Here is a 25,448-nt window from a genome sequence, read left to right on the forward strand (position 1 = left end):
TATTTTGATAACCTGAAAGATATAAAGGACTGTGATGATCAATCCTAGAAAATAGGTTACACCTCTGGATTAGTATTGTCTTCTTTGTCTGTAATAGGATTATTATCGTAGGTGTAGCTCTCCTTGAATAAGGTGTACTGTATAACGTTTTTGTAACCACAAGAGGATGTTGGAGAGGGTTGGTTGTGGTTGGGTGGGGATTTGTTTTGTTGTGTACTTGTTATCTGCTAAATACCAATAAAAAGGATATTAATCCGGTATGGATCAGGCTCTAGTTTCCAGGGGATGAATCCTAATGTTTTAAATGATTTCTAGTGCTTTAAAGCTGCATTAATCAGTTTTTTGGCCAACTGGGGGCAAAATTCCCCAAAAGCTGAAAAGCACGTACATATGACACATAATTGCTGTATGAAGTTGATGTGGCTAATATGTTAGCAAACAATTGCATGTTTACACATCCAGCAGAGACAGGAACATTAGCATTAAAGAGAAACTACACACTAAATTATTTTATTTTCACTGTACCCTAACCACATAAATTCTTGTTGGCATATGATGTTAATACAGGTGATTTTCCAACAAAATTCATATTGTGTGTAAAAAACTTTTTTCTGCTTTTTCTGCTTAAAATGAGCTAGTATGTCTGCTTGGATTTGAAAGTTTGGTTCAGCCAAATTCTCTGTGGGCTGTAAAACCAAAACAATGAGCTAAAAAGCTCCATAGAGCTGATGGGAACTGTAGAGTTGGTGATAATTCTCACATCGCAATAATTCCCATTGCACAGACATTTGATCCATTGTTAATATGAAAATATCGATTAGTGCAGCTTTAAGTAAGGGGATTAGATGAGTTAAACCCTAATCCTAAAGCTTCAATTCTCACCACACACCGATTGTAGAAATTATTATTTATTTTGACATGAGATAAAAAAATTTCATGCAGCTGTCAGGAGCTTTGCAGTGTGATGAGCAAACCTGAAAAAGTTGAATTTGAAATGCATTCTCCTCATCAGCCTTGGTGTGTGGAAAGATAGAAAGCTTTGAAACAGCCATTTGCTGGCCCCCTACAGAAAAAAAAATCTTTCAGTTTTGCAGAAGTAAACTAACTTTTCATGATATATCCCTTTTGTCCATTTAGTACCCCAATATTAGGTTTGAAACTTGAAACTGAGCACTGTAAATCTACTGGTAGAGAGTACCTTGTGTGTACTATAAATAGAATTTAAATGTTTCTAAATCAAAGACATACTTAGTTCATCATAATTATATTTATTATCCTTTATAATAACATTCTTTAATGTCAGTAGCAACTCATGAATGCTTACAGTGATGGGCCAACAGAACATTTCAACCACAGGCTTCATGTTTAATGAAATAGGAACAGCTTCCAAAAAAGGTACATGTTTTATAAATGTGCATACAAATTGCATATGAATAAAGCTTTGCTGTGGACATCAAACAGTATCAATCAAATGTTATCAAATTTTCAGGTGAGCAATATTGTCAATAAATGTAACACCATATGATAGAACCAGTCAAATGGCTGTATTTGTATAAATTAGACATATTGCAGTTTGGTTGATCTATAAATGGCTACACTAATATACAAAATCATCAGATTTTTTAAAAAGCTTATAAATACTTTACATTACTTAGCATTACAATACATTCTTTAGCACATCTAGTATGTTTCACATGTCACTGTAATATAATATGATTTTTTTTTTTCCTCGAAGGGCTTTGTGGGGCTAAAAGAACTGTGTACATTACCTTGGCTTCAATTTTTTTTTTAACTTAACACATGTATGACTCCAGAAAATGTATGGTACTTTACAATTTACAGGAATAATTTCACAATTTTTACCACCTCATAAAAATGGTGAGATGTGCATGTTAGTTACTTTCCAGGCTTTAACTGATATTTTTTTGACATTTCACATTTATAGAACTGTAGTGGCCCTGAGGTGCAAAAGAAATTGTGGAAAATGTGTCAACACAGTCGGGGCAGTACAGTGGCTCAATGCTTAGCACTATTGTCTCACAGCAATGAGGTCCTAGGTTTGAATCCACAGGCCGGTTTGGGCCTATCTTTACCCTTCAAAGGTAAGTGGTTATAGAAAATTGATGGATAGAAATAAATTACACATACAACATGTACATTAATTTATTTCTATCCATTACAGAAAACACAACATTTCAAAAAGCATGACATTTCAGAAAACTGCTGTCTTTTTCATCCTTAAAGCTGATTGAACTGGTTTGCATACTGTTTGATTCATCTTCATCAAATACTGTAAATGCTCTAAAGATCAATGGCAGTGCACTGCCAAAGGGAATAAATGAACAGTCAAGTATGGCAGCGAATAAAACTTTATATACACACAACATCCTGGCTGCACTTTAAATAAGCTGCTGAAAAGGGATGCAAACTAATTTTTTTCTGCTGGAAGATACGCATGGCCAGAGTGAGCTTGTTTTCCTCCCCAGCATGACCATCACAGGTGACCACCCTGCTACAGCAACAGGCTGCTATAGGGATTTTACAAAATGTGGACAAACTAGTCCATAGCTCATCAATATATCTTATAGTACACTAAGTTTCAGGAGAACAAGTGGACCCACATTACAGACTGTAAATTCAGTCTGGCTGTCCATGTGGGGTGCACAAAGAAACAATAAATGAGCGTAGTGACCTTATTTAGTTTGTAAGTCGTGTTTTCATAAGTTTTGTGTTTTCTGAAATGCTTACGTGTATTACCACATTTTGTGACTTCTAAAAGTTTATTGTCTAAAATGTACTTTCTGATGTCATGTTTTCTGAACTGCAATTTATTTTCAGTTTTGTTCATTTGTTTTCTGAAATCGTATGTTTTGCACCTCTGGGCCACCACGTGGGGTCCCAAAGCTCTGCTCCCATTTGAAGCTAGTTTCCGTTTCACTAGCTTTGACAAGACATCGTATTTTCTTATGGACAGTTTTTGTCATCAGTCTTTTAAAAATGAAAAATGATACTGGGGCTTTCTGTCCATGTTATTAATTAAATGAGTATCTATCACTGTACTGGTTAGTAAAACTTGAGCACCTCATCCTTTTAACAGAGATGATTAGTTAGAACAATGATTAATTTTTTTTTTTAGCCTTCACATTTTCTATGAGTCATAGCCATAGAAGTGCTGTAAAAGGCTCAACGGAGCAGAAGTTAAATGCTCACAAAATAATTGGTCTTTTATCTTTGTTAAAATGATGAGATGTTCAAATGTTACCAACAAGTTCAGTAGCAGATACTCATGGGCAGAAACCCCCAGTAATGTGTTTCAGCTTTTCAGTAAAAATTATGCAAGAAGCTTTAACCCCCCTCCCAAAAAAAAAAAACCCAAAACAAAAAACATTTATCAAAGAAAGCCAGTGGAACACAATATCAGCATGAGGTGGGCAGGGACAGTGGTTCTCTAAAGAACATTTTCACTTTGGAATACACACACACACACACACACACACACAGTATGGACTCACAATGACATACCACAACCATAGTTAAGTGGTCTGGGGAACTGTGTTCATTATCACTTACTTAGATTCACTTTAATAAACCTAGCCAATAAATCATATACAAACACTTTTAATGAGACTTGGGTCACATCGTTTCAGTCACTGTTAGGTCATAGTGTTCAAATTCAAATTAGTGTTTATTTACAATGAAAACTAAATTACCGAAATAAAGTTAGAAGCTTTGGAGAGCTTTTGAAGAAGCTCTTGAAGTCAAGTGGAGATTTGTGTACATAAGACTAACTATGTACGATCAAAGGGAATAAAAATAGCAATTTCAACTGGGTAAGCATGTTTTCACACTATGCTGATATGTTAATTGCACTTCTCAGACATGTTCATTTTGAAAGAAGTTCGGGGAAACTCAACTTTCTGCCTGGTAAGCGCAACATGAACAAGAAGCTGATTCCTTTGTTCCAAATTTGCACAAAACTTTTATCTCAAGACAAGACAAATCAATCTCAATCAATCTGAAATTATACTGAATGAATGGCATTCAGGGTTGCTGGTAAATTCTGAAGTCATTTTATTAAGCTAGCTTAAGCTAGGATAAACGACTACACTGACCTTAGTAGAAAATGTCCCTCTGAAACAACAAACCTTTTAGATATTATAATACAAGTATCACCACAGTCATCTATACAGTAGTATTTGGTACATATCTCCGTCACATGCTAAGGCAACTAGCAATAAATAAAATGGTCCTTTAAGTAATCCAGTGTTGAGTTGTGCAAATTACCTTGCTATGAAAGTTTACCAAGAGACCAGTTTCTCAAATAGTCATTGTAGTCTTAACATATCAGAACAGCGTGACAATATCAAAATCAGTACCAAATCAATGAAAAATAAATTATATCCATGTTCAGTACTATGGAAGTCAAGATTGGCCATGGCTCCTAATATTTTTTATGCCTGTTATCTCAATACTTAATTATCAAATTTTCTCAAGAGATCATTTGGTGTTGTGGTGCTGAAGACTGTCATCCTGAGACGTCTTTATCTCAAGATATTACACCGTTATCTCTGTTATCACAACTTGATTATGTCATCCTTAAATAAATAGTTTTTTGTATTGTATTATATTATACAGTATATTGTCAAAGTTTATGTCCTTTCTGTTCTATAATATTTGTTCCGTTCACTTCCGGGGTGCCTCTATAAGTGTACTTCCATCCACCTGTTTATGCGCATTTTCAAATATGAGGAAAAATAAATATGAGGATGCTGGAAATTTGAAAGAAAAAAAGTCGAAATATTGCAAAAACGTTTTTGAGTTTGGCTGAGGTGGAAAAATAGATGTAATGGAAACAGACTGAGCAAATAAATCATGATGTACATGAAGCATGTGACTTAAACGTCCACTGAAGCTTCCGCTCCACTGAAGAAATGAAAAATAGTGGCAGACAAAAACATCAAACCTGTGTGGAGCGATGAGGAGACTGTAACCGTCCTCAAAGTAATACATGAAACAAAGAGAAATGCCATATTCACATCATGTTTTCCACATGGTTTTCCATCGTTTGAGGTATGACTGGTGCTCTTTTAATTATGTCATCTCGTTGAGCCATCTTCTTCTGCAATACTTTAATGGCACCTGACTGGAGAATTAGCGCCACCAACAGTTTTTCTTGATGCACCCAACTCCTAATAGTCACATAACAGTAGTGGATTGAAATCCCTGCTTTTGCCGATTTTCTGGAAATTCAGTTATAATTTGCGCTAAATTTGGATGGAAACGTGACTTATATGTTGAGGCTGAGTGAAATGACTCAGAATGATTAAATCCACTCTGACAGACCATGAAGTACGGAAGTCTTCATCTATTCTCAGATAAAGATAAGTTAAAGTCATCACTAGAAAACTGTCCATGCTAGCAGTGGGGCTCTAGGGATGGTTCAGGGATGGTTACTTTGGTCCAGAATGACTTGTCTTGGCAAATATTAGGATGAATCCTACTGACTTTAGTGATCCACTGACTTGATCTGCCCTAGCACGACCATGAGGTTGACATTTTTGGTTTTGAGTGAAATATCTTGACAACTAGGGGATTGATTACAGAGGCTGAACCGTAATGACTTTATGAGCCTCTAACTTTTCATCTAGATCCACCAGCTGCTTGACATTTTTGTTTCTGTGAAACGTCTCAATTGAGTGAAATGTCTCTTTAACTATTGGATGGAATGCCATGAACTTTTCGTTAATGTTCTCCACAGAATGAATTGTAATCACTTTGGTGATCCCCAGTTTTCTTCTAGCGCCATCATTAGTTCTAAGTTTACATTTTTCCAGTACTCTGGTTTAATACCAAACACCAGCGGAAATAATGACATTCCCATCAGTCTCAGCTGTACTAACAAATGCTTGCATGCTAAACTAAGCTGGTGAACATGGTAAACATTAACCTGCTAAACATCATCAGCATGTTAGCTTGAGCATGTTAGCCTGTTGGCATTAGCATTTAGCTCAAAGCACCACTAAATGCAGCCCCACAGAGCTGCTAACATGGCTGTAAACTGTAGTCTTGTTGATTCAACATAAAGGTCCAATGTGTAGGATTTAGCGGCATCTAGTGTTGAATTGCAGTTTGCAACCATTTGAATACCACTCGCCTCACCCTTCCCTTACAAGCGTGTAGGAGAAACTATGGTGGTCGCGAAACTAGAGCCAGTGTTTGGTTTGTTTGTTCTGGGCTACTGTAGAAACATGGCGGTGCAACATGGCGACCTACATGGAAGGGGGCCTGCTCCCTCTGTAGATAAAAACGGCTTATTCTAAGGTAACGAAAACATTTTTCTTATTTTCAGGTGATTATACACTAATGAAAACATACTTATGAGTATTATATTCTATTTCTGCCCACAGCTCCTCCTAAATGTTACACTGGTTCTTTAAGTTATAATATAATTTTTTGAGATAACAGGCTTAAAAACATGGTCAAATGGTTATCTTGAAATATTAGAAATTAAGTTGTCATCACTGTTTATAAGTAAGTATAAGTCGTGACTGATACATAATAGGCCTGCTGTTCATCTCAGGAACAGCAGTAATGAGGACAAAGAGCTGTTCAACAGAGAATTAGCATCAGTAGTTTAAAAACACAATTTAAATTATTATTTTGTTTTAGTTTAGAGCGTTAATGAACATTCAAATTGCTGCATGAGGAAAAAGATCAGGAGTGCGCCGATCTATCCCAAAGTCTTTTCAAGACAACTTATCTTTTCAGGCTTTGTTACTGTCCAAGGCCTTAAACCTAATGATCTATCGTCACAAGACATACAGTACAAGAAGAGCTCTCTTAGAATTAGTCCAGAAGTGTCCCATTTGATGATGCAGCATTCATACTGTCTGTGTGTTAATCTCTCTGGCCTCAGTCTTGACTCAGCAGTGTCTTTCAGCAGTAGACGGACCAGTAGATAAGGTTGAAGAAGATGTACGAACCAGGGAAAATCATCCGGGAGTATTTGTCAATAGCATGTGTGTTCTGGATGATGTTGAGGGCACGCAGGCTCTTCTTCTTCTTGGTGGTGGTGGACTCGCTGCTCACTGACAGATGGACCACCATGTGTTCAGGTTTCTCTGAAACCTCGTGCAGGTCTTCATGCTCCTCCTCTGGCACCATGGGCTCCTCAGTGTAGCCGGCCAGGCTGTTGGTATCGGCCTCGCTGTAGGTACCATCCAACATGGTCATGGTTCGTGTCTGGGATATCCCACAGGTGCAGGGCAGTGACTAGCAGGGAAGAAATATAAAATATAATCATTATTATGTTTGGAATTTCAAAGGAATAGACCAAAATTTAGGGAGATTATCAGGCAACCTTTTCTTGAAATGTTAAAATAAGTCACCAAAATCCATCACTGTCCTGCTAATCTTGGGCCCTAATTTTGGCAGTGATTGCTAATTTATTGGTTGCTCCAACACTCTGGTCCAGAACAAGAATTCTCAAAAACTATGTTATTTGGAACATTTCCTCTTGACTGACACTTTCGTCCATAACAAGGTATCTCAAAAACTGTTGTCGATGTTTATGGTCCCCAGAGGATAAATCTGTATGTTACTGTCAACCCTCTTTTCTTTTTTTTACCTTGTTTTATAAATAATCTTTAGGGGCCTGTACGCGTTATGATCATATTGTCACAATAAAGAAACTACTGAAAGTCAGTAGATGAGAACAGTTACTGTAATTATAGCCCAGGCCTAGACAACATGTTAATGACCCCATTACCTTATTCCTATACTGTAGCACCACCCAGAGGACCATTTTTAATCCATAACCTCACTACTGGTAAGGCTGTTACATATTGCCTCCACCAGCAGCGGGCCAATGACACCAGCAGGTTTGCAACAGCTGCAGTCCTCTGTCAGTGTATACACTGGATTTAATTCACTGTACTGCTGTGCACTAAGGTGTTTGACAAAGCTCATAGCCCAATACACTATCACATGTGTAAACCTGATGAATGACTACTTTGGTTGCACGTATATGCATAATGCGCTCATGACATGCAAGTTATGTGGCCTGTTTAGATAGCTGCATTGGTTAAATGAGATGGATGACAGAAAAATGCAGGTAAAACAGTGTATACACTGAGTGTAAGAATAGCAAAATATCCAGCATGTTCTGTCCTTAAAGCTGGAGTGTGGGACTTTTACATATAAATGAACGTCCGTTACATTCAAGCCCTTGCCAAACAAGTTCGCACAATGCTGTTTAAGCCTATCACCGGCAGGGAAATCTCTCTGTATTTCGCAGTACACCAGAGTTTTTAAATCTGGTGTCTGTGGCGACATTCCCACGCTGGCGCACCGGTAATGATGTGTTTTTACATCAACCAGCAATTATTGGTTTGGTGGGGAGCAACCCAGAGCCATGTAGAGAGCTCCACCTTTGCTGTAAAAAAAAAAAAGTCCATTATAGAGAATGTTTATTATTGAGAATTGTTTATTTTTATTTTGTTTATTATGATTGTATAGTTTGTGTTAATATGCTTTGGCGACGTTGTATTGTATGCAGTCATGCCAATAAAGCCACTTAAATTGAAACTGAACAGAGATGACGCAACTCTCTCTCTACATGGCTCTGGACCTAAGAAGCGTCCAAGCAAAGTGTCTGGTGAGCCCCATAAAAAACCCCTCTGCGTTCAGAGGAAGGATTACTGTCAAAAAAAGAAAGCAATCGATGGCGAGGACAAACAGGGATAACCATTGGTGTAGCTTAAGCTTTTCCCTGTTGGATAGTGCTGAGAGAAGGGACTGAGGGCAAACACCGATGTCACGTTACTGCTCTTGGACAGATTGGTAAAACATTTGGAGTGGGCTATGTAGCTACATTTACTCTACCTAAATAATAGATTATTGTCTTAAAATTGTGGAAATTTCTCTGTATTTTTGTAACTATTTCTGAATACGTGCTGGGGCTGAACTCACTGTAGGCTTTAGACATTCAATCTTGTTAAAAGGATAAGTCTGGTGTCATTGTATAATTGTATAATTGATAACAAATCCCAAGAAAAAAAAACAAAACCAACAATGTGTGTTCATTCAACCATTTCAGGAGCATTTAGTGTGCAGTAAATATAATGAGTCTTTTCATTACCTAAAGTACAGACATCAAACACTGGACCAGTGAGTGTGGAAACATCAGTGGACATTGATTCACTGATAGTGCCAGACCTCCTGTCATGTGTCACAGCCTGGGCTCATGAAAATTAAGTTCAAGATTTATACTAAAATCCCCAGATAACCTTAACAATTCACACCCATTCAGTGTCTCTGTGAGAGAAATTTGACATTGAAACATTATATTTGAAGAAATCAAGCAGACTTTTGTAAAAATTAGGCTGGTATATGCAAAGTCAATTTGCTATTTTTTATCCTAGTGTGACCCAAAAATGTGGTGAAAAATACTTACAGGCACTACAAGTACGATAACCCCCATCATCCCCAATCTTTTGTCATATTTACCTAATAATGATAAATGTAACCAAAAAACATTCATATTTATTACCGTGGTGCATTTACTGTAATATAAATTCTGAATCAGTTTAATGGCCCCTTGTGTCCATTAGCAAAATTCCTGGCTTAGTATATTTGTACACTATCTCCAGTATATTAACTCTTTAAAACTAATTATCTTTTAGAGTTGACTGCACTCCCTGCTGAATGCTGGATTCCATTGTTACTGTGAAGACTTGAAAACTGTGATTTTTCCTTCTCGGATTTGTCTAATTTCAAGGACATTTAGAGGCCTGAAGAGGTGAGAGAATCCAGTATTTTACTTATCTTTAGAGACCAGAGGAGTTGAAAGTACAAGGTATTTCACTTATTTTGTGGACTTTTAGAGGCCTGGAAAGGTAAAAGAATCTAGTATTTCACAAGGAAAAGAAAAATCTTGAGAAAAATAAGAAAAAACATCTTCTACATTCTTGGAACCCGTGGGGCGTCCTGACCCCCAGGTTGGGAACCACTGCAAAGCAAATACACACATTACACATATTTCAAAGCAGCACATGGCAAGAACATAGGTCATACTGAACTTTGCGTTCAGCCCACTTTGGACCTAACCTGTCACAGGTACATTTCTGGTTGTGTCACAGGTAAAGTCCAGTCTGCAGTGCAGTTCATACACTTCCCTGATAAACCAGTGAATTAAAGATTACAGAATGCCGATATAGGCACACTCCTTTCTCTTGCCCATACATACACGCTTTCAATTTCTCCATCTCTTTTTCTCATCTCCTTTGTGTCGTACTTTTGTGTTCAAACCTGCTTTTTTCTGAGCCGTTACAGGGTACAAGCATGCGTGGGCGTCTGTGTATACCCGGTAGAGGCTGTGTTGTAAACTTTTTATCCACTTTTAGGCCAGTTTTCTATGATACATTTTTAGATCTTGGTCACTTTTAATGCCATCATGCCTCCAATTACCCCTCCATCTGGGTGTGACAACTGCCTCTGCTTGACCCAAACTGTTGCCGAGCTGCAAAGATGGATCTCTTCTCTCTACCAGATCAGAGAAGAGGAACGACTCCCTGACTGCCGAAAACGGCATCACCACTGGCCCGACGGTGGTCGAGCCGGACTCGGCTATCCTGTCTGGGAACCCCCCGCTTGAAGATTCCATGTTGGTCACTGTGGGCGCCGTTTCCACCGCCACCACTGAGGCTGAGCTAGACGCTACCATTCCGGATGCTCGACCCCATTTTGAGGACCGCTGGCTACAGCAGGGGGCTAAAAAAAAAAAAAAAAAAAAAACGCTTAGCTCCTCTCCAGTCCAACTGCCTAGGTCTGCTGTCCACAACAGCTGCAGCAAGAAGAAGTCAATCCCTCGCCACTCAAACAGATTTGCAGGACTTTCCTCCACTGGCCGTAGACCCTCAGCCCTCCTTGTCACCGTCCTGGCTGCGCACTGATGCCCCCATCTGTGGCAGCAGCTGCAAAGCCTTGCGACCAACCTCCTGTCTCATGGGGCGAAAGCCCTTGTCACCCCCGCAAGAACAACCAGTGCTCCCATAACTCGTCGGATTATGTCCACATCCAAGCCAAATTTTACTCCAGCACCACAGGCTGTTTCCCACATGCACCCTCCTCCCATCAATACTCGCCTCTCACCCCTCAGATGTCTCCACCAGACACTCTTGTCATTGACAACTCCATTGTAAGAAACAGCAAAGGAAAATCCATAAAGACTGTCTGTTTTCCTGGCGCTAAGCTTGCAGATATCCAGGAGACCCTAGCCCTAGCCTTCTGGATAAATATAACAATGTCCAGAACATTATTATCCATGTTGGCTGTAACGACGTCTCTGACCGGAGATCCGAGATCTTAAAACGTGATTTTAGCAGGCTCCTGGATTCCCTTAATGAATGTGGAAGGCGGGTCTTTATCTCTGGTCCCATAACCTCCTTTAATCAAGGCACTGGTCACTTTAGCCAGATCCTCAGTCTGCCTAGCCCATAATGTGTTTTTTTATTGACAACTTTTCAAATCGTTCCTCCTTTTACAGGCATGATGGTATTCACCCCAGCAATCCTGGCGCCCTTGTTTTAACTACTCCATTTTTAACACACACTGACTGCCAACGTCCACATGCCCTCTAGCTCCTCCTTCTGGTTTCTAGGCCCATTTTCAACTCCATACTCTGCCAGTCCAAGACCCGTGATAATCACAAAATGGCTGAGCAAGGAGTTTTCAACCTATAGTGGTGCAAACCATAAGTACCTGAGCCCAATTGCTCCTGCCCCTCCCACTTCCTCTTCTGTACCGGATATTCCTGTTAAACTGGCCCTCCTGAATGTGAGATCACTCTCAAATAAGACATTTATCTTAAATGATTTTATCTCTACTGTCCAACTGGACTTTTAACTGAGACCTAGATGAAACCTGGTGATCAGGCCCAGCTGCTGGAATTATTAAGTTTTTTTTCTTTTTTTTGTTTTTACGATTTTGCTTGTTTGTATTTGTTTTTTTTTTAACAGTGTATGTAGGGAGTTCATTTAATGATCCAAAACCAGATCCAGTTATTTTAGTTCAACTAGCTGTTTCAGACAGAACTGTTGAACATCTTCCAGGGATGAGATGCTGAACTTTAACAACTCTCTCAAACTATGCAATTAACTGTTGGATACAAAAACTCATTGTTCTTGCCCTTGTTTTCTCTCTTTGTTTCACTGCTGCTCTTATTTGTTTGTTTCCAGACAGCCTGACAGATGTTCTTGTAAGTGAAATTGCACAAAGGCAGTGCAGCTTTTGGAATCTTGATTCTCCTAACAGCAAAATTGACTGTTCTGGCTCATGAGCACAGAGAGGGATGCCTCTTTTTTTTTAATATTGCTTGGCAGTTTGGAAGCAAACCTGAGATCGTGCCCGCTCTCTCATCTTGCGCTCCCGGCGGTCCTGGACGGTGGACAAGTAGTTGACGGCGGCGTACTCCAACACTGACAAGAAGACGAAAACAAAGCTGACCCAGAGGTAAATGTCCACCGCCTTGATGTAGGACACCCGGGGCATGGACGCATTCACTCCAGTGATGATGGTGGACATGGTCAACACTGTGGTGATGCCTGGACACAAAATACACAAAATTCTAGTTAAACTACAGTAAACCACAGATTGAAAATGTTTAAATCTGAGTTTGTCTATTTTACTTTCACAGTGTAGACACAATTTAATGGGCTGCCTGTGCTTGGTAGCTTAAAATAGGGTGTGAAAGCAATAACATGACCACTTTAAATATACAGTGTGATGCAATGTGGTCCAACAGCCCTGCAATAAATACTACCCTGTGAGGCTCCCAGTCAGCATGGTTTTGAAGATTTGCAGGTGAGAAGGTGTCAGTGGTGGAAAAAGTACTCCAAACTTTTACTTAAGTAAAAGCAGTAATACCACGGTGTAGAAATATTCTGTAGCAAAAGTCATGCATTCAAAATTTTACTTAATAATTACTTAAAGTAATTAAAATTATTAGCATCAAAATATACTTAATGTATATTTATTATTATTTATGTATTTGTATCAGTAATCTAAATCTGAAAAGTAACCAGTGGCTAAAGTTATCAAATAAATGTAGTGGAGTGAAAAGTGTATTGTATAAAATGGAAATTCTCAAGTACCTCAAAACTGTACTTGAGTAAATGTACTTAGTTACTTTCCACCACTGGAAGGTGTCTAGATTCAATCTGAGCTAAAACTGGTTACATTTGGGTTACATACAGTATGCCCACAGTTTCAGCAGCATTTCAATGACATGTAACCGTTCCATTAATAAATAACTGAAATGCTGCTGAAACAATAGTTATGCTAGTCATATAAAATGTTTTTTAATCAAATTAATATAATTTACTACAACAATCTCAAAGTCCATTTAGTAGCTATTCTGGATATTTTTTCAAGCATTTGAAGCTTTCTTTCAAGATCTATCAGTTGCAATTCAATGAAAACTGGGCAACTGAGGACAGCTGAGGAGTGCCGTGATATGACTGAAAGCTCCACATCAGCTACTGAATAGACCTTGTGGTGAAATTCTGTGTTGACTACTGTTTTCAAGGTGAAGAATGAACTTTCATCCTCAAATTTACTCCAGTTTTTGACAAAGAACCTTACTTTGAGGTACTAGCTTTTCCAGAGCTTTTAACCACATCTCATTGTCATCCTCAGCAGGTGACGTTTACTCAGTTGATGTTTTTTTTTTGCCAAATTACTGTTTCTAAAGTCAAGAATGAACTCACACTCAAATTTAGCGCAGTTTTAACTCAGACACCTTCTCACAGACAAATCACCAAAAGCATGCTAACAATGGTTCATTTTTGTTGTTGTTTGTTGACACTATGTAAGAAAGGTGTTGATTCAAGTCTAATGACACTTTTGAGGATTATGTTTGTGGTGTGGTTGTCTGGAATTGCATTATATTGTAAGTGGTAAGTGTGTAAGTGTTCTATGAGCTGTTGAAACGACAGACAAAAACAGCTCTCAATGTCATAAAATGCTATAGTGGAGATGGATAAAGACTTGCTGCTGAGGGCAAACTGTAGCAACTTCAACAGGAGTTGACAAAAAAAACATGAAGGTTGGTGCTATTATTTTTTTTACTGTCAACAAATTTCATGAAAAGACCCAAACCAACAGTGTGTTATTTGTCTCTTTTCTCTGTCTCTTTCAGACTTCCCTACCCTGTCTGTAGCTCTCAGCTCCAAGACCACTGGTTTCTACTGAAGACCTCAATCTTTATAAATTACTCATAAATATATAGTAGTATAGTTTAATTTTTTTTAAAGACTCAGTAATTTCCTCAAACAACTGTCCACTGTTGTTTTTAACAAACGTTACTCAAACAGGAATAAATAGTTTGTTTGGGGACTATTTTCTGCGGTGGATTTATCAACATTTGGTACTCTAGTGAGCATTTTGGGCAGCAGGATGGTGTATGTGGCATTGAGTCAAAATAAACTACAGTGTGTGTTCATGGTAATCAAGGAACATGTCACCCATTGCAACAGTGTGTCTCATTGATGTGTTTGTAAAAGTTTTTGGACAACAATGGAGCTCTATGGCACAGAGGAATAAGATACATCAGGCTTTAGATACACACACAACACTTGCCAGTAGGATACATTCATTGTTGGTTTTGGTCTGCATATGGGATTTTTTGACTGTAAGAATGTAGTATCACCTTACTAATCCTTTAAAGGCTGTAAATCAGTCAGTGTGCTGCAATCTTTTTTCCCTCTGAAGTTGTAACTTCAACAGAAACACTGAATTCAACAGAAAGTCTTGGCTACAGAACCCCATTCACTTTTTATATAATCCTGTCTCCCACACCAGTGACGTGTAACATAGGGACATGAGATATTCTTTAAAGATGAACCAGGAACAAGAACAATTGACTGGCTATGTGGAAGTGTTTCTATGCATTAACAGTATATTAGAACTTGAATCCATTATGGATTATTGAGGGGGCTGCATCTCTGAATACAATGATTGTAACAAATACTAGGTAATGACAGAAAAGGAAGAAAAATTATAAGTCAACTGTGAGGGTTTAAAAGGTTTAACTAACTTTCTAATAAGCCAACAAGTCTGCAGTTATAGATGTTATTAATATTAATATTAATAGTCATTAATAAAACATTTTACAACAATTTCTAGGTCTGCAGTTGTAAGTATTAATAAATTAATGAATTCATTTTGGACCAGATGCTCAGCAGCTCTTTACCAGAAGGTCAGAGGCCAAGTGGAATAGTCTGCCTGAGGAATTAAATAGCTTTAGTTTTATTCACTTTGAATGAAATTATTTTCTATCCTTTCATGCACTGCTGTGGCAGTGATACTTTCCCTTTCTGCACTCTATGTCACGTATATGTGCACATGAAAAAACAAATAGAAACCATTTATACCATTTTATACATGACAAAACAAATCAGCTTACTCCAGGAGAAATTAGGCTGAGGAAATCAGGTTTTTCTAATATATATAATGCACAAAAGAGAAGAGAAAAACAAAACAAACTGCAGTTAAGATATAAAAAACCTCAAAGGGACTTTTAAAGACATCCCATTCTAACAGCTAAAGAGCAATGAGATGAGCCATGAGAGGATCTCAGCAAGGGGAAAACAGATGTCTGTATGACAAGTACAGCAACAGCCCCAATACAGAAAATAATTCAAAAGAAATGTGAGAGTGGTATAGCGTGGGAGGTTTGTGTGTTCAGTCATGCATGTGTGTGTTCCCAGTTGGTGGAGCCATGTCACAACAAGCTTTTATCATTTCACACAGACAGATTTTCCACAGGCACGCACAACCTCTTCAAAGGACATTTGACGAGAGTTTTTTTTTACCCAGGGAAACTCTGGCTGGCACAGCCCGGCGGTCGATCCAGAACGACACCCATGAAAGCATCACCATAAGCGTGGCGGGAAAGTATGTCTGCAGCAGGAAGAAGAAGATGTGGCGTCGCAATGTGAAGTTGATGTAGAGACGATTGTACCAGCCTGCAAACACAGCAAGAGACCTGCTCAGATGGGGTGGAGTGCTAAAAGATTCAACAATGTAGAAACTGGTTACAACATTTTACATGAGGTTTCATTTCCTACATTTAAGAAAGTTGCTTATTAACATGCAGAGTATACACCCTAAGAAAAACTGGTTCTTGATAAGTGCTCTGAAGCTTGGAATACATTGAAAAACTCATAGCCCCGCACACTCATTAAAGGTGGGGTATGTGATTTTGGAGAAGTCCAATACCATGACAAATACTACGATATAGAGCGAACAACGACACAGCAAGTAATGTAACTAATATTAGCTAGGTCGTGGGTTAGCAAACTGTCACAACAGTTGCAGCTAACAGCCAGAGAGGACGAGACGTTTCCCAGAGCCAGCACAGCAGCTCCAGACAGCGATACTCACAACTCTCCTGCTACTATAGCTAACATCACAACAGCAGCACATCTTGGCAAACTAGAAAGTCAGCTGAAAGTCCGTGGGCAAGTCATTTAACGTTACCTGACACACAAATCATGGCTGGAATAGTGTTGTGTGGCCCGGTCCGAGCCACTTTGTTTATTTCCCATTTACAGAGCCAGGGCTGTGTACAAACACCGGATCTTTTTTCAGCGCGCTCACTGAATGGACAGCTAGTGTACCATGAGGAGATATTAGCTGAATTTGACAAAAACACATGTATTGAATTAGAATCGCATACCCCTCCTTTAAGGATTGAATTCTTTTCAAAAGATTGACCTTGTCTTCTGCTTCAAAGAAAACACACAGACAACTTTTTACTGATTAAATGAGGACATTTATTTATTGCTAAATGCCTAATAACTGAATAAATGAAGGATTAATAAGGTATATGTTAAAGAAAAAAACAAACATGAGTACAGAAATGGAATGATGAGGTAAACCTTAAGTTACTGGCAATAGTGAGGTGAGGTATGTGATTTGATTATAAAAACAACTGCAAGACTCTAACGTAATGCTAGAGCAATTAACTTCTATATATAGGAATTAATATATTTTATTCGACATCAGCTCTTTATCACAGCCGTGGTTTAGCCTACTGTTTTGGAGCGCTGGCAAAGATGAAGCATTTCGCCGGCTTTCCGACATGGTGTGCAGGATTGAATCCGCTGTGCAGAGGAAGGTGCCGGCATGTCGGCCTGTGGCTCAGTCTCCATGAAAGCAGTTGGTCACCGAGCTGATGAGGTCTCCTGGCCGGTTGGGCGGTTTCGTTTCAGGGGCGACGGCGAAGGTCAAGACGCTGCTGGCACAGTTCTCTGGGAGATGCAGGATTTAAAGTTTCTTCTGCGTTAGAACACAGATGTTGTCCAGGCTGGCTGGCTTCCAGCGACTCAGGGCGGCTCTGTCGAGTCTGTGATGTTCCGACTTGTTGAATAAAATATCTCTGGCTACATTAACTTCTTCAGCTAGGTTTCAGTAACTTAAAAAAAACAAATAACGTTGTAAAAAATCGTGAGGCTTAGTGTTGGAAACAGGTTAAACTGTGAATGGACTTTAATAGAGGAAAAGAAAACTTAAAGAAATACATATTAAGAAAATAAAAGGTAAAATAAAACAACTGTTAAGCTCAGGGGTGTTTTCTAGCTCTAGTGAATTTAATTTAAGTTTTATGTGCAAAATATCACATACTCAAACATCACTATGTCCATACAATGATGATTTGAGACATAAAAATAGCATAGTGGTTATAAAACATTCAGAGAAAAATTATTCAACCAACAACTATTTCAACAGATCATTCAACCAAAACACAGATTTTTAACATTACTAATAAGTGGCCTGAGGTTAAACAATACAGTATATTGGCTACAATATTATACAGATTCAAAATGGCATGGTTCTGTCTGTTGGTCAGGAGGTGGCAATGCTGTCACCCGGTAAACAAGAGATTAACTCCCTGAATTAATAACTTGCTCATTTTATGTCCTACAAAAACTAAAGTTAGGTTACACATCAAGGAAACGGGCTTGATTAATGTTAGCTGGGTTACTGCTTGGTTATATAGCTAATTCACATTAATTCATATTAAATAACTTTTATGACAGGTGTCTGGCAAACCTATCAGACCACATCAGGGGGTGAGAGAAGAAAGAGTGTGCTTGTTTGCATGTGTATGTGTGTAATGTGTGTGAGACAGATAAGGGAGGAGAAGATGTTGTTTTTAGTCTCTCCTGCTTTAGTTAAACTTATCCAGAGAGTCCATTTATTATCTTTAAATTTTCCTGTTGCTCTTCTAGCATGACAAGACATGTCTTTCCTCCGGCATGGAAAGTTCTGGTCTTGTCTGGCAAGTATCCAAATTGACACCTTTACTGTTTAGAGGGGAAGAAGTAAGTTTGCAGATCCAGAAGTCTGAGCAGAGTTTATTCAAACCTTCTCCCATGGATGACTGGAATTTATATGCAGAAACGGGCCAAATTGTACCAAAATAAAATATTGTAAATGTGTTTCTCACACATAGCTGGCAAACGCTAAACTAGCTAGCTAATTAGCCAACTTTGCTAGTTAGCATTAGCTGTGTTAGCTTACATTATTCGCTAGCCACCGTGCACAATGTTGTAAAAGTCAAGTTATGACCGGCAGTCATTTCATCAGATATGTTTGAACCTGTTGGGAAGTTGATATCATGGACTGGACATTATGCTATTTTGAGGTGTACTGAAAAGTAACGTTACAAAGTCAGTAACAAGAGCATAAATGTGGGATTATATTACTTTACCCCACCAGTTTCACATCATCATTGTTGTGCTCCCTCCTCCCTATCAAGCTGGCAACCAGTGTTAGCTGATATTAGCGTTTAATGTTAGGAATGTAAAAAGTTAATGTGTTTAGAATAGGTGGCTTAACATCAACATAAATTGTCAAATATGCTCAAAGTCTCATTTTAATGCATTTTAACAACTTGGACCACATCACCTGCTAGCTAGTTGTTGATTTTTAGCTAACATTAGCTGGCTAGCAGTAGTGTTAGCACGCATGTGTAAAGAGTTTCCCCTCGGGGATCAATAAAGTATTTCTGATTCTGATTTCTGATTCTGATGTGGTGGTGTCTTTTTGACCCAGATTTTGACACACCAACTAACTGGTATATATTGTGTGGGCACTACTACCACTGAGATGTCCACTGACTTTTTGTGCTTAGAGATAATAAAAAATGCATAACTTAGTGTCTTGTGAAAGACTGATGTCACTATTTGCTTTTTAGACAGTTCTGTAGATTGGGGAAAAAAATAAAAAATTCAAAAGTCCCTTGACCAGAGTGTAAACCTATTCCCGGTTCTTGTATCTCATTAATCCCTTGTACCTGCTATCTCTCCCTCTTGCCTATTCCAGTTTCCCTGTTATGTGTTTGTCTTCCTCTTTTCACTTCTCTCAGTGCTCTTCAGGGGGTAGACAAAATAACAAACACTTTACAACTCTGTTAACGTTACACAACCACCTGTTTAGCTGTGCACTAATGGTGTCAGTTGACCAAGTCTGCTCATGGCTAAAGGTCAATTGACTTGAAGAATTCATATCATCGTTCATCTGTGAGCTTTGGATATGAAGGTATTCCAGTGCCCGAGATGTCCTGTTAATACCCAGACTCACAAAAAGTGGCTGAAACATCTACAGCTTTGCCATGAAAATGAGAGTGCACAAGGTGCTTGAAGTGCTTAGATTTTGAAGGGAAAAAAATCAAGTACTTGAATACCTTGTACATAGCCCCTTTTTAACAAGGTACTTAAAAAGTCCTTGAAATTCAAATGAACCATAAAATGCTGTCTTATATTTTGACCAAAGTTTTGTTCATCATGTCATTATAAATCAATTGCTCAGAATCAGAAATGATCACATAGCTTTTTCTTTTTTCATTTTAATTCTGACGCGCCACCGTCTCATGCCACTCCTTTCTTCCTCGCCTTGATGAGCCTGTTACTGAAAACGAAATGCAGGGGAGGGTAAATTTAATCCAGCATGGCTGGAAATTAATATTTATAGCTACTGGCTTTTTCCAAACACCAACCCTCATCGTGCAATAATAATAATATATTAATAACAGATGCCCGGTGACCAGTCTAGCCCGTTTTGCTACATTTAGCATTGCTTAGCACTTGAAATAAGACAAATATTTTTCCCATCCTGCTCACGGGATTGATAGTAGAATTAACTTGTTATAGGCACAATCCGTGATGCAAATTTTATACCATGGTAGCCATACTGGCTTTGAAAAAACTTGTTATTTCATTGGATTGACATTTTGTCATTGTCAAATTGATCAAGTTATTGATACAATGGTTGATAGTATGTGACAGCTAAATGTGAGTTTATTTTTAAGTTGTTAAGTGTATTACATTTGCATTGGAGCAAAAACGACCTGTATTTTGAGTTATGCTAGGATCTGGTAGTTAAGAAATTAATTTCCATCAGCAACTCCTACTCTTTAAATAATCCATAATTGATATAGCCAAATAAATTGGGCCTTTAACATTGGGTTCATCCATTGAAGGGTTTAGCTCAGTGAAAGCCATGCTCCACTGGATAATGTGTTGTTACATTGCTTGCTGTAGCATCTAAAACCTAACTATTGTTTATAGTGGTGATTATTAAATGCTGCATAGTTTTGAGTATGATAATTTAATTAGGTAAAAGTCGGTAATCCAACTGAGAGATGTGACATGAAATAATGGAGGACTTGGAGTAGGCTAAACTGTGTGTCTTTTTCTATTTACAGTATCCTCAAACAAATCCCTCATGTAAAGATGTCAGCTCATGGGGTACAGAACAACGATTCCTGGCGTACTGAGATCCTTTGGACACTGAAAAGTGTCACCTCTCACTACTCCAGCAAGTGCTGAAGACAACTCTAAGTTATTTGAGATGATGTTCCTCGACAGTGCAATTGCGAGATTCTTTGCGTGTGGCGAGAAGCAAACCTCCTACAAGGTCAACCACGGTCTTGCTCCTTACTTCCACTATTACCAGGAAAAGGTTATGTGTTGCTCTTTGATGAATCACTCAACAGGAAACTTCAGCTCAAGCAAATGGACATGCATGAAGGGTAACAACACATTACTGAGATTCAGCCTTCATGGGGCACGGCACAGCTGTAGACTGCAACAGAGCTCATTACGCAGCTAAATCTTTAAAATCTCCTCCAAATCTCAATTTCATTTTGTAATGTCTGTATGAACGCTGCTCACAGTAGTGATTCATCACTTGAACAAGAATTGAGTCCACTGCCCGAGGATACAAACCTAGACTAGAGTGTTCTGCTTCAACAATTGGTGATATTGTTAACCAGCTTACTGACTCTATTCAGAAACAGTTGGCATTATTCTATCTTAAGTTGGAAGAAAAGCATATTGTTCACAGTACAATCAGCTGTGATTAATGAGTTGGAGTTACTGTTTAGTCATTTTCATCAAACTTATCAGACTCTTGTTGCCACTTGTTTAGAAAATGTAAACATCGATATTAATAGTCCACAATTTAGATAAGCTTTGAAAAATATACACCTTCTAAGTGAGACATAGACTTATGAGGCAGGACGGCGTAGCAAAAGTTTCAGAATGACTCTTAAGTAATAATTACAATCTGAAGGCGTGAGTCTGTTACCCGGATCAATGAAAATATTCGGTGAAAGGGATTATTGCAGCTCCTTGCAGGATTTTCCTGCAGTTTTAACAGCGGTAGAGTGTACAGATATTGCTCATGTCATCATACAGACGTTGTTGCAAAGACAAGAGAGGAGGACTGTGTTCTGCGTACAGCTGAAGTTCATGAATATCATTTGAAATGTGTTGCGAATTATCCTACCTCCACTGCAGCGTATGGTGTAAATGAACCATGTGCTTCAAGTGTACTGCCTCATTTTGAGGTCACCAAGGCATTTCCTCCTGATGTTAAGTATGATGTTGTATGTCTTACACTTAAGCTAGTGATCAAGGCACTGCATATGGACAAACTTATGACTATTACTGAATGCAATAATTGCCTGAAGGATTTTAACTTTGGACGAAACGAGATTAGGAACAAGCCACCACTTATTCCGGAAACACTTTCTGCCAATGGCCATGTAATTGGCAAAGCTGTTGAGAAGTGGACACTGTTTCGCTTGCTGTCTTTTGTAATTGGAGATAAGGTTCCCTCTACTAATAAGGACTGGCAGTTGTATCTACTCCTGTGTGAGATAACTGAAATACTCCTAGCTCCAATGCTTGGTAAAAGCTGGGTTAGCTATTTAGGTTGTTTAATTGCTGATTTTAAAGACCTGTATCCCGAATTACTTCAAAGGTGCATTGTCTATTGCACTATCCTCGTCTCATACTGGAATGTGGAGCTCTGCGGTCCAATTGGTGTATGAGGTGTGAATCAAAACATTTGTACTTCAAAAAAGTTGCTCAGGTTATGAATAACTTCAAAAACGTGTGTTTCTCACTGGCCAAGAAATCACCTGAGTGATTCTGCATTTTCGGTCAAGCTGGTTTCTTGTGGCAAATTTTTTTTTTTACTGTTGCATTTTCTAGCCATCTACATGCTTTTCATGTGGAAGAAACTGATGATACAGTCATACTGAAGCCTAGAGATGAAACAGACTTGCACCCTCTTGACTGTTACAGGTGCTCACATTGCCCTCTTTCCTTGTCCATTCAAATCTCTGCGAGTTTGGTTAATAACAGTCAAGGTTCATAGACAAAACAATTGTTTTTTTGTTAGTCACCATTATTAGCTTCGTCATGTCCTGCTCTGCTCCTTAGTTCAGGTTCTCCTTTGTTCATGTTTTTCTGTCGATGTTTCCTATTTTATTTTGTATTTCTCCTCTCCTCTCGTGTGAGTAACTTCACTTGCTGTCATTGTGTGTTTCGCTCCAGTTTTGATGGTTTACCCCGCCTTAATTAGTTCCACCTGTCTTGTTATCTCCCCTCACCTGAGTATTTAGTCTTTGTGGTTCTACACTGTCATAACACCCAACCCTAGTTGGTTTGACTTAATGCATAGCTACACAGGGTGTGGGTTCCCTGGGGTTGTGGCGATTCCATTTCCACACCAGCGTTTCTTCCCTACTTAGCACCGCTTCCAACAGTATTACTAAATTTTGTCACTAGAAGGCATTGTGGGGTTCTTCAAACATCACCAGTTTTAAAGCAAAGGTAGGTAATGTATTTTAGAAGCATTATTTTATTTGTTGAAATTCTCTGTACAGCAATCAATAAATCAAATGCTATGGGGAAAAAAATAGAAATCTGGTATCTGTGGCTGTGACACGCCTGTAATAAGCCCATCCTATTATTTTATTTGGCCTGATTGAAATTATTGGCTGGCTGGCCTATCTACCTGTGCGCACTCTGCCCGTGCACTCATTGCGCATAAAAATGTGTTTTGGGGGAGTGGTTTCTGAGGGAGGCCTGAAGGCAGGGGTGTGTGGCGTTATATTTGTGCCTCATTTCAGGGACACGTAAACGTGATCACATCACGCCCATTTTGGCCTCTCTGCATTGGGTTCCAGTTCGTTTTAGAATAGATTTTTAAGCTCTTATTGTTTGTTTTTAAGTCATTTAATGGGTTGGTGCCTCCTTACCTTGCTGATCTTTTATCTTTGCACACTCCCTCGAGATCACTGAGGTCTGCTAACCAGATGCTTCTGGTCGTCCCAATGTCCAGATTAAAGCACAGGGGAGACCAGGCCTTTGCTATCGCTGCTCCTAAATTATGGAACAGCCTACTGCTCCACATCAGGACCTCACCTACAGTGGACATTTTTAAAACTTCTTTGAAAACCCATTTTTATTCTTTGGCTTTTAAATCAGACTGAGTTTTGATTTTGGATTCTATTTGTGTGTTGTTTTTTTACATGCTCTCTATTTATTTTGAGTTTTAAATATATTTTATTATTGTTTCATATATTTTGTCCTGGCTGTTTTGGTGTTATGTTTCATCTGTTGTTTTTAAACGTGCTTATGAATAAATTTGACTGGACTTGAGCGAGCAATGGGAGATTTTGAGCACAGAAATACATTATATTTTGAGGAAATTATACGCAAGCAAGAAATTTCATTTGAGGAAACAAATCTATTCTGTGCTCAATAAAATGATAAAATGAAGTTTGCTAGCGGTAGACATAGCTATATGGCTAACTTAAGTTAACCTATCGGCTAATGTTACTGAAGCAAGCATGGCTGATTTTTATGGATTACAAACCGTAGCCTAATTATAAATTGGCTTCATGTTTAATTGTTGCAATTTTAACTGAAAACATGTTTTGTTACATCTTGAATTGATTTAGGGCCATGGTGCAGTTGAACCAGAAACCTGGTGTCTGTGCTGCTTAACACTGGCCACAAATGGCTCAACAAGGCTGACAGAGACAAGGGAACCCTGCCCCTAGAAATGTAACTGAGCAGCAAGAGATGACAAGGTTCGTTATTCAGTCCCATATTTTCATTTGCGTTTTTTTTTTAAATCATAACGAAATGTATTAAGTCCACATCATAAATGCAATTTATGTCCCTTCTGTTTAACCACTAAAAGGACTTTGGTTCGAACTCGCATTGGAAAAAATATATACATGCTATTTAGATGATTTAATGCAACAATGGATTGTTATTACACTGATATAAAGCTACATTTTAATCCACAGATCTTTTCCAGGATATTTCAAATCAAACTTCAGTCATAGTAAAAAGAGGTGTTTAACTACCACCAAGCATCTTGTTAAGATAACCAGTAAGATAACTGCTCAATTTGTATCTGCTGCCAAAAAATACATCCCCCACACCGTCGCCAACTGAGGAGCTTGAACTCCTTCAGGCGGCATCGGAAGACAAACTGTGTCTCTTCCTGAAGATAGTGACCACACAGAGGTACAGTTGTCAGTCCAATTCTTTGACTTATCATTAAAGCTAATTATTGTAATTATTATACTTTAGCCTAGTCATGTGTTACTGTCAGTTAATTGTCATTAACCAAGATTTCAAGGCTCCTGGCTGACACAGGATCTTTGAGGATAGCTCTTGCATAAGGCAACAGGTTTAAGCAAGAACTGAGTATACACTGTTTCTAGATATTTTAAGTGAATTTGTCTTTCTCTTTAGCAATACCTGTAAAATGCCCCTCAAACAGATCCTTTGCTTGTATTGGTCATCAATTTAACAGCTCCACCATCATTTTATATCTGTTCACTTTAACTTTGCTGGAACGCTACCATTGTAACAAAATCAAATTATGGCTGATGTGTGTCGAGTTGCCTGTATAGAGGCTTTGGTGTGCCCTCATCTTTTGTTATATCTACAGGTCTTATTTATGCATAAAGTGTAGGATCTCAATTCAGAGAAAGAGTGAATGTGAAGGTTTACAGACATCTACAGCGAAATTAATCATGTTGTATAACAACTTTAGTGTTTTAGCGTGTT

The 25,448-nt window shown here is 38.5% G+C and overlaps 1 protein-coding gene across 1 annotated transcript in view; it reads right to left on the minus strand.

Moving 5' to 3' along the window:
- Positions 1-6,341: 6,341 nt before the first annotated feature.
- Positions 6,342-25,448, minus strand: part of gabrr2a (gamma-aminobutyric acid type A receptor subunit rho2a) — a 109,472-nt gene continuing 90,365 nt past the window's right edge. The window contains 3 exon segments of the mRNA XM_044167372.1: positions 6,342-7,272; positions 12,394-12,602; positions 15,873-16,025. Of these exon segments, the coding sequence (XP_044023307.1) occupies positions 6,937-7,272; positions 12,394-12,602; positions 15,873-16,025 (698 nt within the window). The 3' untranslated portion in view covers positions 6,342-6,936.

This window comes from Siniperca chuatsi, linkage group LG15, assembly GCF_020085105.1.
Source record: "Siniperca chuatsi isolate FFG_IHB_CAS linkage group LG15, ASM2008510v1, whole genome shotgun sequence".
NCBI lineage: Eukaryota > Metazoa > Chordata > Actinopteri > Centrarchiformes > Sinipercidae > Siniperca > Siniperca chuatsi.